The 20,357-nt window shown below is 40.8% G+C and overlaps 1 protein-coding gene across 2 annotated transcripts in view; it reads right to left on the reverse strand.

The window, feature by feature from the left end:
- The window catches only part of SI (sucrase-isomaltase), a 262,662-nt gene that overhangs the window by 238,194 nt on the left and 4,111 nt on the right, over nt 1-20,357 (reverse strand). For both annotated transcript variants that reach the window (XM_075003677.1, XM_075003678.1), the window contains exons 3-12: nt 19,670-19,743; nt 16,727-16,847; nt 15,737-15,846; nt 11,653-11,804; nt 9,128-9,299; nt 5,637-5,736; nt 4,443-4,555; nt 1,174-1,299; nt 600-731; nt 296-412 (exon numbers count right to left, since the gene is read on the reverse strand). In XM_075003677.1, coding sequence (XP_074859778.1) covers nt 296-412; nt 600-731; nt 1,174-1,299; nt 4,443-4,555; nt 5,637-5,736; nt 9,128-9,299; nt 11,653-11,804; nt 15,737-15,846; nt 16,727-16,847; nt 19,670-19,743 — 1,217 coding nt within the window. The remainder of the gene's footprint in view (nt 1-295; nt 413-599; nt 732-1,173; nt 1,300-4,442; nt 4,556-5,636; nt 5,737-9,127; nt 9,300-11,652; nt 11,805-15,736; nt 15,847-16,726; nt 16,848-19,669; nt 19,744-20,357) is intronic.

Raw genomic sequence — 20,357 nt, forward strand, 5'->3', positions numbered from 1 at the left:
ATCCATCTTTAAACTCTTGCTTCTATCCTTCATATACATATGTTTACTCATGTGTAGTTCTGTTGGAGGTGATTCTCAAAAGATACAACATGAAAGTTAGGTGTTAGAACACCATTGAAAATCAACAGGAGCTGACAGCCAGTCTAGCCTTTGTGGCTCAGAAAAAAAAATCTCCCCATTCCCTCCTTTTAAACATACACCAGTTACAAGAAACTTTGTTTACTAAAGGCAACGATCCAGCCTTGTTTGTTGTGACAACATGTTATAGGCAAAAGAAGATTTAATAGCTAGTTACCTCTCCAATGAGAGGTGTGTTTCCATCTGATTCATTTATCCACACTTTCTTGCTCTCTCCTCTTTGATAGGAGAAATATGAAGAATTACGGAGACCAGTCATGGCAATGGCAGGGTCCTAATAAAAATAAACACAAGAGAAATGAATAGCTATTCCATTTTTCTGAAGCATGGCAGAATTAGGCAATCGATTACACAGTACACACAACTTACACAAAACATAATAAGCAATTATTGAATATAAGCAGTTACTGTAACAACATTGTTTCAGTAATAAAATGCAAATCAATAAAATAGTTCATTACCAGTATAATAATGTATTTTTGTCCATTGTTGTGTAGGTCCTCAGCAAAGTTAGGAAGGTCCTTAAACTTCACTTGGTCATATGTAAAGTCTTTTTTCTCCTCCATGTAGTCAATATCAGTGTACTGAATTTCCTGAAAGATAATGTAGTTCATTTTGTACATTAAAAATAAATCATTTGGGACCCTGAGAGTGTTTTGCTATGATTATATTCTATTTACTCTGAAGCAAACTTATGTTTGTTATTTTATTACAGACAGACAGTAAGAACTTAGGGTAATTTTCATACTAATGGTGAAGCAGCAGAGAGATCATTTAATCGATAGCTATAAAATTTATGTGGAAGGTTTTCAAAGGCATAAATGGCAGTTCTGCACTGAATTACCATGAAAATCCACTCACATACCACTCTTCGCATCTGTGCTGGGTGGGGTGGGAGGCAGCATTTGCTGACCCCCTGTTCTACTTTAACAAGAACTGACTTACAATAAACTACTCCACGATTGTAAAATTAGATCTATGGTTTATTTCTGACCTGCTTCTGCACCACATGCACCCCCAAATCTTCAGACTTACATAAGGTATCCCAATTGCTCTGTTCCTTTGTACCACAGCTTTTAACTCATCGAGAGATCCATAATTCCAGCGACTCAGTTGGAATCCCAGACTCCAATATGAAGGCATTACAGGCATTCCTATTAGCTGAAAGTTAAGAAATGAAAATTGAGTGGAAAAGGAGCACTGCATTTGCAATTTGTACAGGTCATTTGTAAATGCAATATTCCCTATTTCTGTACTACTCCAAAACCACTTATAAAGTACTCTGATATACATTCAAGTCTAGCACTTGAAACCACAGTGAATACTATGACATTACAACTGAACAGTTCTTCCATACTTTTTTTTCTAAAAACTACAAACTATTTGAATCAGTGAAGTTGCGCATATTGCTAGTACTATAGGACCATATAATTTTGGTTCCTATTATTCATTTTCTCTCCTCCATACTAACACTTATTCTATTTTTTAATCTTTTTTTCCTGTCTTAACACTAGACTGTAAATTCTTCATGATAGAGATTGTCTTTTATTATGTGAAACTAATATGTGGGAGCTTTGATCCTGAATTATGCCTTTGGGCACTATCACAGTACAAATTATAACAATAATAACTACGAAGTAACCAATCAATTATTGGACAGGGATATCAGGTCCTAAGTCATAAAGACAAACCACAGAGGAAGAAATAGCATTATTAAATGGGCAGCAAGTGTACATAAAAATATTGGTGCGTATGAGAAGTCAGGCTTTTAGGACTATATTACTCTGTATAAGTAATATTAACAGAACTTGGGCTCAGAGCCACAAAAAGTACTTAAGTCTCAACATCGAAATATTATGACAGACAGCAGGGCCCAGCTTCCCAAGGAGCCATTATACTGACAAGGCAGCCATCAGCCATTGTAACAATGGGTCACCCTAGCTACAGTAACAAAAGCCTTACCCCTGCCATGGGGTGCAGTTATGTGGTCGGTGTCATATGGCACCTAGGTCACTGGGAGGAAGGCTGTAGTACAGAATTAAGACGACACCAGCTGCCTGAGGTTGACCCAACTGTGTAGCATAGATGACATCCTTGTTAGGTACCTTGGCTGCCCATGCATTGCATGGGCAGCAGTAGATCTCTTAAAATATGACCCACCAAGCCAGCACAGTAGGGAAGGAGCTATCTAAGACAGGAAGTGGAAGTTGCCAAGGTGGCGGGGCGGGGAGGGAGGTCAATCTTAAAATCAACCCTCTCCCAGTGAAGATTCTCTAAACTCAGGCTGCAGGGAGACACCTAGATTTACTAGCAATCCATGAACCAGGGGAAGAAAGGTGCTCCTTGGCCTAACTGGCACCTAGGACCCAATCCCATAGTATGCGCAAATATCACTTCACTTGACACAAAGCAGGGTGTTGGTGAGGGGATGAAGGCAGTTTACCCTTGTAACCTTTATTTCACACATGGAGGATATGGAAAACCGTAAGCTCAAGTCTATTCCCAACCCCCACCCAACCTGATGAGGAGAATAAAAATCTCAGTGCGGCTCTGCCACTTCTCAGGTCAGTGCTGTACACTGTTCCCTGTAAGCCATGGGCTTGTGCGGCTGCTCAAGAGAAATTCAAATGCCACCTTAGCTGATTAGGAGAGTGCCCACAGAGAGGTGTTTATTTCTACTGGTGGTGCTTACTTGCACGTACCTAATTGCACATAAAAAATTATTCCACACATGGACAGAAAAATCTGCACATAGATGGAAAAAGATTAGAGGGAACATTGTTGCTGTAACCACTGGCTATGAAACAGTCTGATACAGAACTCCCTCCACCTCTCAGACTGAAGTTGCTGTGACTTCAATTAAATACAGGTTGAACATCTCTAATCCGACACTCTCTTATTCAAAAACGTCCATAATCCAGCATGATTTTAATTAGCCCAAAGACCACTTATCATGCATGTGGCTAAGTTTTCCATGGTCTCAATAAAGTTTGTTTATAGCCACCAGTCCTGGCTCTTTGTTCCATGCTTTTATTTAGCTGTAATTTGCACCTACATATCTTCTTAGAGCCCAATAAGCAGTGGAAGTGCTGGTAATGCTGCTAGACAATATTGGCCTCCTGTGGTCTGGCAAATTCTCTTGTCCAGCATTGGTCAGGTCCTAAGGGTGCTGGACTAGAGATGATCAACCTATACTAATTGGTCCCCAGGAAGAATGACTCTAGATTCCAGTGCTTTCCACTATATCCAATAAACTGCACTGCCTATATTAAATGCTTAAAATGCACTAAGTGATATTATATCACCCACCCTGTCTTTCTAATATCCTGGGGATTGACACAGCTACCCTAAATTTTCAAAAGACATTTTATGTTCTATGAGAGAATTCGCTACAAATTACGTGGACCTGAGCAAAGGGAAACTACATACAAATAATCACTAACACTGCCTGACTAAAAATACATTAGCATTTATGAGAGCTTTCAAGTATCACTGGCATTTTGTCATTGCTAATGGAATCTGTATGCTAGGAGAAAAAGGCCAGGGAACAAAGGTCAGCACTCTCTTTGCAGACTGTCTTGAAGCACGCATTGAAATTTTTCATTGCAAAACCAACAAATGTAAAAGGATACAGATATTTTTCGGGCACAATCTCACTATACCATCATCTACGTTATTTATAGAACCTCCGTGATCTGGGGTGTCTAACCCAGGAACATTCATGGTTCACACTGGCATATGGCAGGCATGGAGGAGGAGGGGGAGAGGATAAAAGGGGTAGTGGCAAAATGGCGTTGCTCCTTCTGCCTTGGTACCCTGCAGCTGAGCCCTTCCTCCCCCTGTCCCTTGCCCCCAAAGCCCCATTGGTCATCTGCTCTGTTGAGAACATCATAATTAAAACAAAAATATTTAAATACCTTTCAAAAAAAGTACACAACACTCACACACACACACACACACACACACACACACTTTTTTGTCTAACACAAATTTAATTTGTAAATGTGAGGAATGGCAAAGCACTCTACTGTACCATTAATAGTTTTCTGCTTGATTACCTACACAATAATAAAAACAAAACAACAGTTTAAATATAGTGCATTAAGGATTTTATCTTATGACATGTTATACACATAGGGTACTCTATAAAGAGCTGTACCCAAAAGCTTTAGTAACAGACTGTTTCAATTTCATTATGGTGAACAACCATGGTCTGGAAAATTCCATAATCCAGCACAGCCTTTTCTCCCAAATTGCCAGATTAAAGAGGTTCAAGTTTATTACCTTATCTAATATAAACATACCTTTACATACTCTTGAACAACTTGCTCTGGAGTGTCTCCTAGGAAGATATAGAAATCTAGAATTCCACCAATTGTTCTGTACGTTGCTGCTGGGGCAGGCTGAAGAGCAAATTCTGTCCAAAAATGAATTATGAAAGAAAGTTTAACACAGCAGCTAAGCAGTTGTGTATCACATTAAGAATGAGTAAATGTGCTCAGCAAAAAGGGCATCCTAAATCATCACTTGAAATAAAATGGAGGTTGTGAAGTATTTACATTTTGTTTTATATGACATGCCTTTGCAAACAAAGGGAATCTCTAGAAACCCAGGGACGAAGCCTTTTCTCATGAAATTTCCGGTGAATCTTCACAATCTCAAAAAGCTTAGGTCTTTCTGGTAAGCCCAGCAGCACTGGCTATGTCTACACTAGAGGGTTTTGCTGGCAAAATGGTAGTTTTGCCAACAAAGCCCACGGAGAGTCCAGTTTCTCATGGCATGCCAGCACTTTTGTCAACAGCTGTATTCTACTCCCCCTGAGCAAGGCCTCTGTCAGAGATCTGTTGACAGAAAGCCCGTCTGAATGTTCCAGGGGACCCTCTGTCAACAGGGCGTCCAGGACAACAGGCAGCCCTGTCTGCTGTGCTTCTGGTTGACCGCTTTGCCAACAGAATGGCTGGGCAGTCCGGCCACCCTCTGTTGCTGGAGTGGATTGCTTGTGTGTGATTTGTCAACAGAAGTTTTGTTGGAAGGCATCTTCTGACAAAAACTTCTATCAACAAATCCCTGTAATCTAGACACAGCCACTGTGATCCTTTCGTGACCTCTTCCATTACCAACTAGGGCCTTCAGCCAGCCAGCAATGCATTGCACATGGGCAGACACCTGCAGAGCACTATGCTCTTCACAGGACAAGCATACTGTGGGACTAGGATTCTATATGTGCTCCAAAAGCTAGTTCTGGAGTAGCTGTTCACCTTAAGTATATTTAACGTTGCTATCTTTATGTTGAGAGAGCGCACTCCTGCTTGGTATTTTTAGAGATTTTTTCCGGTCAAGTTTCACAGGTACAGTTCTGTTAAAAACATATGTCTGATTCTGACCTTTAAATCAACTCACTTTTGCTTCACTGTATAGGAATTTAGCAGACTTTTTTTATTAAAAAAAAAAAATTGTTCAGTGTAGCAATTGGAAGAAGTTAGAGAAGTTCTTCTTACCCATGGCATTACTGTTCATTAAGAACACACCAAAAGAGGCTCCACTGTTATCTTCCAAGCACAAGAAGAAAGTTTGAGCTCCGTATAAGTTGTGTGTGCCCTTAAAAGAAAGAGAAGGAAAGGAAGTAAATTAAAACTCAATCACACACACTGCTGTATCTTGAAAAATTCCCGGAGACACACAAATTGAACCTGCTGATTATACCAGCTAAAGAAACAAACCAAAACCCTGATGTTTTCCTGTATTTTTAATTCCTATTTTATTGCATTTTCTCCTTTCTCCTTTTCTATTCACCAGTATATGAAAAATCAGTACAGAGACAGTTGCTTAAAACATGCAGATAAAATAGGCAGCCAAACATGACAGATCTTTTGATGAGTATGAATGCATCACAATATCTCTGTGAACTATATGTGTACATGAAGTTGAGAATATACTTCAAATGCTGCTCAGGGAATACATATTTGCCTATGTACTGAAAATAAAGAGAATTTTGTTTGCTTTTAATCTCATTACTATCAAGATCATTAGTTACAAAAAGAGCTCATGAACTGATTAACAGATTTTGTCATAGCTCTCCTTTCCTGCAAAAGGATGGTCAGTACAAATGACATTGTGGTTAAGATCCTCAGGAAACGCAAATAAGTATAACTGCATTTATTTCAATGGAGTTATGCTGATTAACACAAGAAAAGATCTGGCTCCACAGCTCCAGCCACCAATTTTCAAAGAGAAGCAAACCACAGATTCTGGAATGAGTAGTGATGGACCAGACCCAGAATCCTTGATCTCTGAAATGTGCAGTGCGGGGCAGAGACTTGTCTGACTCTTGTTTTGGCTCTGCACAGCAAAATCCAAGACTTGTGGCTTTGCTGAGCAGGTCTGCCCATCTCTGGTAATCAGACCATGCACGTGTGTAATTAGCTCATCTGACCTAATTCCCATGAGGCTGGTCAGCTTCCAAAGGGAACACGCAACGGAAAAATAAAAGGTAGCATAACGGTAGGGTGGGGCAGTGAGACCTATGGCACATAGCATTACCAATATAATCAGTCTTATCATAAATCCCCTTTTCTCCTTTCCTATACAGGGCAAGAGAGACCATCATGCAAATCCCTTGTGAAATTACACCAGCACAACAAAGAAACAGGCATGCCTCAGAGCTGGCCCTAGGCAATACATAGAAAAAGCACTTACTACAGTTCTACCAATGCAGCCAAATACTTCCTACACCACAGCTGGAAAGGAGCCATGGATGTACTTTCAGACTCACTCTATGGGCTGGTTTGCTGCAGTCAGCTCCAGCTGGCCTTCCCTTGCCTGTACTAGAGAATTAGGACCAGATTTTAATGGCATTTAGCTGTCTGGTGATATTTTTCGAAGTTACCTATGCCTACTAAGTTCCTCTGCTGCTTCTGAAACCACTTTTAGGGACCTATATGCATCTTTAGCACCTCAATACCCTGTAAAATCTGGCCCTTAGGCCCAGATCCACAAAGGGTTTTAGGTGCTTAAGACCCAAATATAGGTACTATGATAAAGTCCTCACATTCACAAGCTTAATGTTTGCAAATTCAATTGTTCGTGGGCAGCCTGCCACTGCTTTCCTGGGGCTCCGAGCCGCCCCCCCCCACTCCATCCCCATTCTCAAAAATCAACATTCGTGATTGCTCTGAACATGGAACCCTCGCGACTGTTGAGACCCTCTTTACTGTGATCTGTGAAGCCCCTGCTGATCTGCCACCTAGCCTTGTAGGTACTAAATTCATTAGGCACTTACACGTCGACTACAAGTCCATCCTAGGAACCTATGTTACTGCCTGTGGACAGGTGAACTACTGGCTCAGATAGGCTTCCAGATGCCTCTTGCATGCCCAGAACTTACTGTGATTCACAAAGAAGAAGATAGGCATTGCTCTAGTAATTGTGTTTGTGGGTCATGGGCTAGTAGATATGCTCACATCACATCTAAACACATGCAAAACTGCTATAACCTTTAGCAACGTGGGGCAGCCATTGACCTGTGATGTGGGAAAAGCAGGTTCAATTCTCTCACTGTGCCAGTGTAACCACCCACAAGCAGACTCAAACATGGGATCTCTGAAGCTTAGTGCAGGGGCCTCTCAGCTAAAGCTTTAGAGATAACTCATTTTATCTCTCTGCTAGTGGACTAGGTGCCATTACGTGGGACAGTGAACCGCACCCGTAGGAACGTGAGTTACACCAGTAGCTTCCTGACTTTCAGATGAAAATGTAACTCCCGGATAAATGAGTTATTCTGAGGTTGGCCTCAAAATTTTGTTGTTTCACTTGGTATTATATAATGATTTAAAATGTTTATTGGCCCAGAGAAAAAAAAGTGGATATGACCTTACAATCCAGGGGCTAGGGCAATCACTTGAAAGGTGGGAACATCTATTCAAAGCTCTTGGCACAGTAGAGAATTGAACTAGGGCATAGCTGCTTTGTCTGAGAGTACCCCAACGTTGGAGCACCCCCAGAGAAAAATTAGTTGTGCTTAACATCCACCACCACCTCTACACAACAAAAGTTTGGTCATTCATTTGCTAGTGTGGACACAGTCTTCGAGGGCTTACAAACCAAGCAGTCATTTCCCCTTGTTCAAAGGTACTTAAGAGAGAGAACACACACTAGCAACCACCACCACTGCAGTGAGATGTGATTGTCTACATCCCCAGAAGAGCAAATGAGATTCAGTATCGGAATATAAAGTTAGAAAAAGATGACAATCAAAAAATGAATACTTTCTTTTTTTTCAATCTGCACTTCACCTTTGGCACAACTATTTTTAGTTAATAAAGCATTGTGGTCCAGAAGCTGAAAGTGCAATACAATTCATCTTTTGTGTGCCAGTGTCAGTAAAGCTTGGAACAAAGCCTAGAAGAGTTTCAAAGCAGCTAGCAAGAATCTTCTTTAATAACTATTAGAAAATGGGTGTCCAGGAAAACAAGTTTCAGGCCAGACAGTAACAAGAACTGGAAACAAGTGGTTGTTGACATCCATGACTCACCTTGCAAAGATTCTACAGCAACTGTTCTATTACGTGCTTAGCTTTGTTGTCATTAAACTGAGAATGTATGTCATCTTTATTTGCATGGAGCAACTCATTTGAACATACTGTTATCGAGTTTAAAAGTTGAAACTGAAGATTCATATTAATGCTTCTCAACTTACCCATTTATTCTCAACACTTCAAACAAGGATATAAATTTAAAATTTTTCTAACTGTTCCTTGTGAGGTTTTCTTCAACAGAAGTAACATTCAGCATTTAGCCGCCACGTCATATGGCTGACAGGTCTTAACAGAAAAATCTCAACTAGACCTCAGTAATGACTAGCTTTTAAGAAATATCCAGTCCATCATGGAGAGCAAATCTAACAACATTCTAAAATGTTATTAAAGCATAATCACTCAATTTTTAGAAACTATTTGCCAAGCCCAAAGCATAATAAATTAATCATTCCTTACTCCATTGGGGAAAGCATCCCTGGTAAAAATGGGCCATGTTCTCCAGTTAACATCATGCCGGTATTGTGTGTGGACGTGTTCTCCAATGCCATAAATGTTGCTGCTAGGTAGTTTAATGGAGAGCTGTAAATACTGGTCAGCATACTGAAGTGGTCCTATGCTCGTATTGAACCTGATTAAACAATGTAAAAAACAAATAAAAACAAATTAATTTTATCAATACATGGAAGTACTGCTATGGCAAAGGTTCATGATATGACTCCATAATGGACACTTATCATCACCCAGTGTTTGTAGTGTACACCTGCCTCAAGACAGAGGCAGTGGTGAAGGCCCTATGTTCCACAAGGAATAAAAGTAGGCCTAAGTCAAGTGATTCATACTAGTGTAAGTGCTTACACGCTAAGGGGATTCTATTTTCATAATGCCAGTATAGTTATAGCCGTACTTTTTGTGTGTAGACAACCATGTAATGGATGAAGTCTCCAACATTTTCATTCGTTTCTTTTTTCCTCTATTCTATTTAGTGGTAAAAAGAATACTAATAGTGAGATAAGAGTACTGAGAAGTAAAAAAAGAAGGTCTTATAAACCAGATCCTTAGCTGGTGCAATATGGCGTAGTTTAAATTTGTTCACTAAGAATCTGGCCCATATATTAATACTTTTTATCAATATTAATTATTCCATAGGAAGCAAATATGTATCTTTCATGAACTAGCCTAATGATTTGTGCATTGTGTCTTGTATAGTTTATTATTTTTATTATAGTGGTAGTTACTGGCCTCTGAAATTTCAGTTCTTAGTTGGTGGGACTTACTACAGTAATGAAGGACAATGGAAGTTATCAGATTCTTGGCTGTAATTACTTTTATTTTAAAAGTAAATTACAAGTCACAGATGTCAATTCTTTCCTACCTTCTCCCACAAGAAAGATTTTCATTTTTAATTATTGAATCAGATCCTCATCCAGTATACCTCAGCTGAGCCCCACTGATTTCAATGGACTTTCATAACTAATACCGGATGAGGAGCTGCACCATTTTTAACAATTTTTTTGAAAGAGCAAAAGAAAATTCATGTAGTCTTCATCAATATTTAATTCATGGGGTTTTTTTTTCCTTCCAAACCGGCCCCCTTGAACTAGATTTAACAGTGCTCTCCATGCCCCCATTCCAATCGGCATTAACCATTCATCAAAAATCTGTCTACTGTGCATGTAATGCTGGTGAATTGGTCATTTTGGAGAATTTTAACCTGAATTGGGTAAACCATACTAATAACCTAAAAATAATAGCCATGAATTAAAGCTGAAGAGTTGATAACTATCCCAACTTATCCCAGATTTTGACAGGCAAGCACATCAACCATGACACACATGACTACTGGATTTCAGAGTTAGGAAATACATTTTATTTAAAAAAAAAAGGGGGAGACACCAGTGTATGTAAGGTATTTATAGGCATAAGACCATTAAAACATTTTTATATCTCCTTGGCACTGTTAACTGGCACTAGCTTCTTTGCTAGAGATCAGATGCCTAGCAGGAATACGTTTTGGTAGTTCAGAGTTTCAAATTATTTGTAACAAATACATTCCATAATGCTTTGTTAGGATACAGACTAACAGGGTCACATCTCTGTTACTATTCAACATTCCACAATATGCAGTTACAGGGGCTCATGTGTGATTTTATTAAACACCCAGCCGGCTCCTCACCCTGCAGTAGCTTGCTCGCTTGCTTCTCTCCCTCTCACACTGGTGGCACAAACGGGCTGAAAAACTCCCTAACTTGGCCGAAGAACACTCCCTGTACAGGGGAAGCCACAGGTGGCGCAGGCAAGGGCACACGGCCCCACTGACGTGATGGAAGCAAGGGGAACAGTTGCCCCTATGCACAGCCTTTCAAAGGGGCCTGCTGCTCCAGCTGCTGTTACTGAGAAAGTAGCAGTCCTGGTGGCTAGAATTCTGGGACCCCTTGAACTGTGTTACAACACCACACCCTAGATGTCTATGAGTGGAATAGAACCTGGGAACCCTGAAGCACAGGGCATGAGCTCCTACCACATGAGCCTGCTGGCTGGTAACTAAGGCTCTAGAGCAGCCTCATTATGGTCTCTTTAAATGGTCTCAGTGCTACTACATGGGACAGCACACCACACCCTGGATGTGTGTGTGTTACTAACACCTGTACCTTTAGCTTACTGGACAAAACAATTACTTTGAGCACAGGAGTACTACAGCTGAACCAGAAAATGCTACAAAAAGTTGATAAAATTGAACAAGCCTCTCTAGTTCTTCCTGGTGACACCACTGTGGAATTTTTGAGGTCACAGCTATGTTAATCAATATTACATTTTGTAGTGTCATTCTTGCTACTGTTCTCACAGCTTCTTCTGAAATACTGAGCTATTGCAGTATCACTTAAAATTCTGAAACTGCTGACACACACCCCCTCCCTAGTTAGTTTGCCTTTCCCCATCTCATCTTATTGCAGAATTAGCTATAAAAAAGCACAATGACTTACAGCATTCTGTTATTGCTAGCTCTCATCACAGTGATGCCAAAAGGGTTCTGCATGACACTGACTTTATACTTTAAGTTTGAGGCTGCTTGTCCATCAAAAGCTTTTACATGCTCATGAGGAACTTCAAATCTTCGTTTATTAGGATCAGTGATCTGCACAGATTAAACAATTACATTAAAATTAGCAGGAGGTCCAAAAATTAACTTCTACTTACCAAGTAGAACATTTCCTGAATCACAACATATTGAATGCAGTATATACAAAACCATAAAAACAATGCTAAAGGAATGACAAGCATGAAATGTCAAGCATCCAAAAGTTAAGAAATGTCAGAACTAAGACTGCCTGCACTACTTTAATTTGCCACTCCATAAGAATAGACTAGGGTATAGTCTTGAACTATATGGATCACATACTAGCCATTCCATATGCTCTTTCAGTAGCATAGTGCCTCAGCCTCCATGTGCAACATGTCCCAAGCTGCGTCTAGACTACGAGATAAAATTGATTTTATTGAAATCAGTTTCTTAAGGCTGGGTTTTATTCATTTGACTTTGAGCATTTTCACCTTCCCACATGCTCCCCACAAAATCGACTTACTGCTGACACACACAAGTAGCTTAAGTCAAGCTTAAATCGAATGCTGCTGCAGTGTATTGTTGGAACCTATCCCACAGTTCCCTGAGTCCCGTGGCATTCTGGCTTCGCAAGCAGATGTAGGTATATGATGCCATCATCCCACATTTCATTCCCCTGCAATGTTAAGTATGTTTAAGTAGACACAGATGCTACACTGAAACAGCATGCCTAGGCTTTATTTTGGGCTTGGATAACGATTCACACCTCCTGGGAGAGAAGACGCTTAAGTAGACATGGTTGTTACACTGAAATTCGAATTAATCATCAGTAATGGGCCAGGGCGGCTAAAACATGGTACACTCTTGACAGCCATGAAAATTGTAACTGCCCACACTGGCCCTTTCATGAACTTCTGTCTGGATTTAGGCCTCCTACCAAGGAAGACCCTTATGTCTAAGTAGACATGGTTGCTACACTGAAACTCGAATGATTCATCAGGCTAAAAGATCCCAGACTACAGCCAGGTTTGCACCCCCAAAAGAAGACCCTTAGGACAAGAATATTCCCCACAGCAAGCCTTACTTCAACAACTGTGGTAACTGCATAGCTAATATATTGCCTTTTATTGAAAATACATTGCTTTCATTGAAATATGTATGGCTCAGGGCAACTAAAAGAGCCCCTGCTACAGCCAGCACCTGAAGACTGCGACCCTCAATGCATGCAATCTGCCTGGCACCTTGCGCAGCACGTCCTTTTATTGTTTCGGGGTCAAGCCACGTGATGCGACTGGGCATGGGAATGTTCCAGACTGTGTGGCACCTCCGGGGGTGTGGAGGGAAAAGAGGGGATGTGGGGTCAGGACAACATATAAAAGGCTGACAGAAGCTTCTCATACTACCAGACAAGCATGACCCCCACCCACAGCCTAGCTGACATGTGGTACAGCGGGGTGGGGGGGCAGCGGCTAGCACCAGGCAGTACAGAAAAAAAAGGCAGCTAGCAGGGGTATACACAGAACCACAGACCCCGCAGCTGTGCACCTAGCAAAGAAAAATAAAACATTTTTCAGCCTCTCATGACCCTAGAGCCACCAGCTCCCAGGTGCCAAACTGTAATGGTCTTTCTGATGCCCAATTCCTTCACACTTGAGAGCAGTGGAAACGTAAGAAGCCAAAGCAGAGAACTGTGCTGCATCATGGGCACATACAGGACATCTGTGGTGGCTAATGAATTCGATTTAAAGATATGCTGCATCCTCACTACCCTTCATTCTGAATTTTAAATTCGAAGTGAATGCTACACCCATCAGGCTACTACAATTTTAGGATTTCAATGTGTCAGTTTTAGGACAAGAAAGACTTGATTCTCCTCTAAGCTGGTGAGTGCTCTAGTATTTGTAAAGAGGTGGAAGAGTTGCTACCCAGTACAAATAAAAACCACCATTTTAAAAGTGCTGTGTACTTGACATTATCTTGTGACAAAATAACAGCTTTTTAAAAATTGCATGTAATTGCATAAATTTGCATAAAGATCAAATTAATTGTCATACAGGAAGGTAGTGCTACTTCTCCTCAAATCACAAAGAAGTAATTTAGTGACCATAATTCTCAAATTAAAAAACAGGGCACCCCATGTGAGGCTGTCACCAGTCGTTGCAACTCTGCTCTCAAGAGGGACTGCCACACATGGTGGAATGCTGTGGTCTCTTTCCCCACATTGCAAGTGCTCTCGCTCACTCACACTCACAAAATAGGGCTGGCATCTAAGGTCACTCCCTCCACAGCATACCACATTTTAACAAAATTGGGTATTTGTCTCATTTTCTCTTGCCAACTAATAGAGTCAGCAAATCCAAAAGCAACAAATGCCTCCTTTTGAAAAAGCTGGAACACAGCTGAAAAAAAATGGACTTTCCTGGCCAAAGCCAGATGTCTGGACATCCTACCTTTGGCCCTACATAGACCTGTGCCCCAGACACAGACCACTTAATTACGTACCCTTCTTTCCTTAACGTTATGCACCTTCCAGCTTTACAGCATGTAATTTTGAACCCTCTCATCTGCAAACCAGTTATTACCGGACCCCCTCATCCACCTTCAAACCAACTAAGTTTGTGCTTCCCAGCCCTGCATCAATTCTTCTCTATGCCAGTACCCCATCTTGCCCCCCCAGCACATGTTTCTCTTAAGTTCCCTCCCATCTTCAATCTGTGATGGAAGTGCAACGTGAGGGACTTTCGTCAGGCCCAAATGGAGACAGAAGCAGATGGGCAAAGTAACATGGACACTTTACTCTTTTCCTTGGCCTGGAGTTACCATGAAGAGAAGGAAGCCAAGACATTTTTCACAGGAAGCAAACAGTAGAGGAAGCAGAGAGCCCTAACCTGCTGAGCTATTTCTGTTCCCATTTCTGTTCTTGTAAAAATGGAGGTCTCCCTCTTTTGCTATCCAAACTCTTCACAGGTCCTGAGGGGATGAGGAAGAGTTCTAACTGCCACCTCTAACTGCTTTCCCAAGAGGCAGCAGAAATGGGAAAAAACAGCTAGTTCCAGTCAGTTGTCCACACAGGTTGATGGGTTTTCCCCACAGATCTCTAACATGGTCTGGCAACACTAGCGTAGACATGAGTCTGCCTTGGTGGAACAAAACTTAAAAATGACTTATTTCTGACTAAAACTACCAAAGAAACTTTAGCTAGAAATTTGTCTAAGTCTACATGGCTAACACTCCTTAGTCTTTGAAAGGCAATATAGGATCTTCACTGACTACAAGTAGTCAAGAACTGGATTCAATATCTTAGCCAAAATATGACATTTAGAAACTCATTGGCTTGTTGGGGCATTGATTCAGTATTGACTGACAATGAAAAGGGCTAAGCAGTGAATAATCAACTGGGCTTACTACAATTCTCCAGGGGTTCTTTTTGGAAGTCTCCCATGTAAGTACTAAACTAGCATGCTTGAAGATGACACAGTTGTTAACATTTATATTTACCTCTTGGACTGTATCTAATCTTATCATGGGAATTGTGCTTTAGGTATAATGGGAAAGTTATATCTATCTCTCAGATATTTGTTTTTGATTCACTGCCCAGTTTTTATTGCAAACTAGATGGGGTGAAAAAAAAAAGTAGCTGATGATTTGTGACAACCATAGACTCCAGACTTTTTTGACAGTGGATGGAGAGGGAGTTGAGGGTGCTCAAATATAAGAGTATCAGCTCAGTGCTCTGGCTGAACAGGGTTGGATAGGTAGAACCTAACTGTTCAGATTCCAAGTAGATAGGGCATCATTCACGTCCCCTCCAGTATTGCTGTAGTGTGCTGTCAAACTGCTAGAATACCCCACCAGAGCCTAATTACTTCGACAGTCTTTAGAATGAATTAAAACAAGTTGACCCTAAAGAGGAAAGGAAATTCTGCATGGTCCCACTACCATTCCCACTGACAGTTGACTTCTCCAGTCTTATAAGGCAGTGTAAAGAGCATAAAAAACAATTTCACCTTGAACCGGAAGCGATTTTCTGTCTGATATTCTCCAGTGAGGAGGAGAGTGTTAATATCATTTCCAAATAGGGAAGGGGAAGGCAGCCTCGTTAACTTAGCTTCAAAACCTTAACAAGAAAACAAAATATTACAATGCTGTTCTATTGCATCATAGAATCACAGAAATAGAAAGCTAGAAGAGTGCTGAGACCAGGCCAAGTATATCTAGAACTTCCCTCTCTGGTGCTTTGTTATCCTGTTCTTAAAAACATCTCAAGATGGCAGCTCTACAATCTCCTTTGCAAGTCTTTCCAGTGTTCAACTATGCTTATAATTATACAGTTTGCTCCCAATATTTAACCTACATCACACTTGCTGCAGATTAAACCCATTAGCTCTTGTCCTACATTCAGGGGACATGGGACAATGATTGAGCCCAATCAATAACAGCCATTGGGCCCACCACCACAGGGGGCCAAGGGAGCAACTTCCCCATGGCCTGGTGATTCAGAGGAACCCAGGGCTCTGGCACCCACCACTGCCACCAACCTCACCGTGTTATTGCAGTACTCCAGGAACAGGACATAATCTGCCTCCCAGCTCCCTCTGGTCTGGGTAGATGAGAAGTAGCCTTCACCAGCCAGATACTACCTTGGTGCATATCTCTAACCTCTGGCTGATGCAGGTTACTACATGAACATCCTGATGAGGTCATTACATCTGCTGTTTATAAACCAACAACATTAATGGCTTACACATCCTTTATTTTTGAAACCTAACCTCCAAGGTAGGCAGGCATCCCATCTGTAATGACATCATTCAAGATAGAACGAAGAGAAGGCAGAGATCAGCCCCAGCTAGCAGAATAGAAATTCTGCATTTTTTGGAAATGTGTCACAAGCACTGGGAGAAAAGTGATCAGTATTTCTATGTATAAAAAAGTATACTGTGACAGTAACTTGGGCACCAAGGAAGTACTTTACTGTGGGAGCACAGTTTGCTGCTTACCTGCAGCTGTTTGCTTCACTTTTCCTTCTACTTTATACCCATGATTCTTGGAGAAGAAACACCAGGGTATATTTGTTTCCTTTTGTGGACTCCAGCAACAGCCACGCAGTGTACATATGCTCTGTTTCAAGAGCAAGAACAACTTGATTATATTAAGTACTGATCAGCACCACAACAACCAGATGGAAAACAGTGCATCATGTTGGATGGTAAGAGAGAGAAAGCCGTGCTAGCCTATATACTATCAAAACAAATAAAGCAGTCAAGTAGCACTTTAAAGACTAACAAAATAATTTATTAGGTGATGAGCTTTCGTGGGACAGACCCACTTCTTCAGACCATAGTCATACCAGAACAAACTCAATATTTAAGGCACAGAGAAAAAAATAGTAATCAAGGATGACATATCAGAAAAATATTAAGGTGAGCAAATCAGAGAGCAAAGGGGCAGGGGGAGGGGAACTCAAGAATTAGATTAAGCCAAGTATGCAAAAGAACCCCTATAATGACTTTCCCCACCCCTCATCTCTCTGATTTGCTCATGTTGATAATATTTTTCTGATTTGTCAACTTTGATTACTATTTTTGGCTCTCTGTGCCTTAAATATTGAGTCTGTTGCAGTATGGCTATGATCTGAAGAAGTGGGTCTGCCCACGAAAGCTCATCATCTAACAAAGTGTTTTGTTAGTCTTTGGCCGTGTCTACACGTGCCCCAAACTTCGAAATGGCCATGCAAATGGCCATTTCGAAGTTTACTAATGAAGCGCTGAAATGCATATTCAGCGCTTCATTAGCATGCGGGCAGCAGCGGCGCTTCGAAATTGACACGCCTTGCCGCCGCGCAGCGCGTCCAGACGGGGCTCCTTTTCGAAAGGACGCCACCTTCTTCAAAGTCCCCTTATTCCCATGAGCTCATTAACCATCACACAAAGATAATCCCATTGGATGGAGAAGGAAAAAGGAAGATGCAAGTCACAACTGCAGCAGAAGAGATGATCATATAATTTAAAGAGGACTAAAAGTTCTGAATTTAAGGATGAGGTAGAAAAACTGCAAAGATTACATTTGCCTTGGTAAGAGAAGTATCTAACACTAGATTCTTCAGACAGAATAGTGTCCATGCTCAGCTGAAAAGACAGACTGAGACTAAAAGCTTCATATGGAAGGAAACTGTGGCACACAAATTGCAGGTTTGATGCATTTTAAGATTAATCAGATGGGACTATCCTTCCCTGGAAACTGTGCCTTGGCACAATAGAAAGACTAGTATGATCCAATGACTCTAAGCTAGTGGGCATGGGAGGTTTAGCTCCTGGCAGGTCCACCAAGCCAGATAGGTCAAAGGTAGGTGCAGCATGAAAAGCAGTCCATTGGTCCACCAGGCTGGGGGCCCAGCAATAAGCCAACAACATGGTAACGATTCTAGTAAGCATCATTATAAACAGGGATATCAGATTAGGTGGGAAGGATCCAGATTCAAAAATCTCGTATGTAGCTTGTACAGCACTGACGAATATTTGCATTACTTTACATATTTCCCATGTCCCTGAAATGACTTCTGTGAAACTTTAACTATTTTATTAGGTCATGATCTTAATCTCTGAACAGGTAAAATCCACTTCATAAAATGAGCTGGAGTAGAAATTACAGAAACCAGGGTATATAACAGCTGTAATTCTGTCATTTCTACTCCAGCTCATCTGATGCAGTCGGTTTTACCCACAGAAGCTTAGGACCTAATAAATTAAGTGGGTCTGTCTCACGAAAGCTCATCACCAAATAAATAATTTTGTCAGTCTTTAAAGTGCTACATTTCTGCTGCTTTGTTTTGTCAAAGGAGGTTGTTAAAGAGATAGGCATGAAAGGTAAAACAAGGCCTAGATAAGGGATTTCCCTCAAATCAGTCAATCACATTAGCTTGGTTTATATCCTTACAGAGAAAGTAGGGGGAAATTGTGAGCTGCTACAAGCTGACTCACATTGACTCAGTCAGGTCTGCAGCAAACAGATAGTAATTTAGCCCCCCAAGATAAAATCAAGTCTACCTGAGGGTGGGGTTGGGGAGGGGGTGGATGTGTTTGGAAGAGGATTATCAAGAGTAGGTATGATGGTATGCAGGTAGGTCTCTGTTATATTAACACCCTTTTATCTGCCACTGGAAAAATAAATCATGCTCTGTGTTGGACTAGTTGCTTCTGTACAAGTTTTACATTGACTTGGTATTGATCAAAGGCTCTTGAAGGGAAACTCTTCCTAGTGGGCTTTCTAGTTATCGCTGCTGGCAATCATGAGGTATAAACTGGACACCCTGTTGGGAGAGGGATTGAGCTGTAGGATCCCATTCCAAAGAGGAGGGGAAACACAAACTCTTGGACAGGGTTGCACTCAGGTGAAAGGGGACTGTATCAATGTTAATCCTGTATGTGAATGACAGAGAAGGAAGGGACCGGTTTCAGCAGAGCAAGTTTGATACTATGTATTCTGTATCACTGGCAGTGTTCCATGTAAGTTGTGTGTTTGCGCAGTCACTCAGGAGAGAGTTAAATCCCGCCCTCACCGATTATCAGAACTCTCCTAGCTGGATTTTATTTCCACTGGAGATGCACATTTGGACATGCCTCTGTGCACATTAAGAAAATTTATTTGGCACATGGATAGAAAAAAATCTGCACATGGATGCAAAAGAATACAGAAAATATTGATTATGGGTGAGATTTTCCAAAGCACCCACTGTGATTCAACCTTTGCTCTCACTGACATGGATAGCAAACTCTGAAATTTCAATGGGATTGGAGTTAAACCAGTTCACAGACCTTGTGAGAATCCCCCTTACAATTCACACATTACAGGACTGAGTTTGCCTTGTGTATACAAAGTTCGTTTTGTAGTCATAATCTCAAGTTTTATTGTATGTGGCCCATTTTCTAATTAATCTCATGTACCTTTGTTGCCACTTGACCTGGAATGCAGTCAATTCTCTCTGATAAGCTTAATGCTGGACAGTCTGGAGAAAAGTCTGTTAAAAATGAATGGATTATCATAGTGATGAATTATAGAAATAACAATTACATTTTTGAATAATTTAAATCTAAAGGCTTGATTCCCCATTTCTGTCAAACTTGTTCAATCATGTACTATTAAGCAAAGTAAGTATAAACCACTACCGTTCTGAGTTAATCATATTTGAGACCTACTTCTCTCAGGTGTATAGAACTACATAAAACTAAAGACAATGAAGTATTCTTCCTAGGTATGCCCAGATTTTTAAATGATATGGCTGAAAACAAAGTTGCAGAATGTGCAAGTTTTAAAGAAATCCTGTAACTCTCATCATATATCAGTTCATTTAAAAAACACTCAATATCAAAAATATTTCATCCTATTGTTCTTCCACTCTCATATATTCTTCCTACCTTGTGTACGTCTCCTTCCACAGTATCCAGAGTTTGGGCATCCTCAGAGATATGACTAGCCCAGGGATATGAAACTTTTAAAATAAAATTTGAAGTCACTAGTGAACTTCAGGAATCCAAGATCCTCCAGTGACATATTTTGCAAGTGCCCTATGGAAGTTGTGGTCTTTATTTATTTAGATTACAAACTGACGCCAACAAATATTACCCCAGCTTG

Source organism: Carettochelys insculpta, chromosome 10 (genome assembly GCF_033958435.1).
Source record: "Carettochelys insculpta isolate YL-2023 chromosome 10, ASM3395843v1, whole genome shotgun sequence".
Lineage (NCBI taxonomy): Eukaryota > Metazoa > Chordata > Testudines > Carettochelyidae > Carettochelys > Carettochelys insculpta.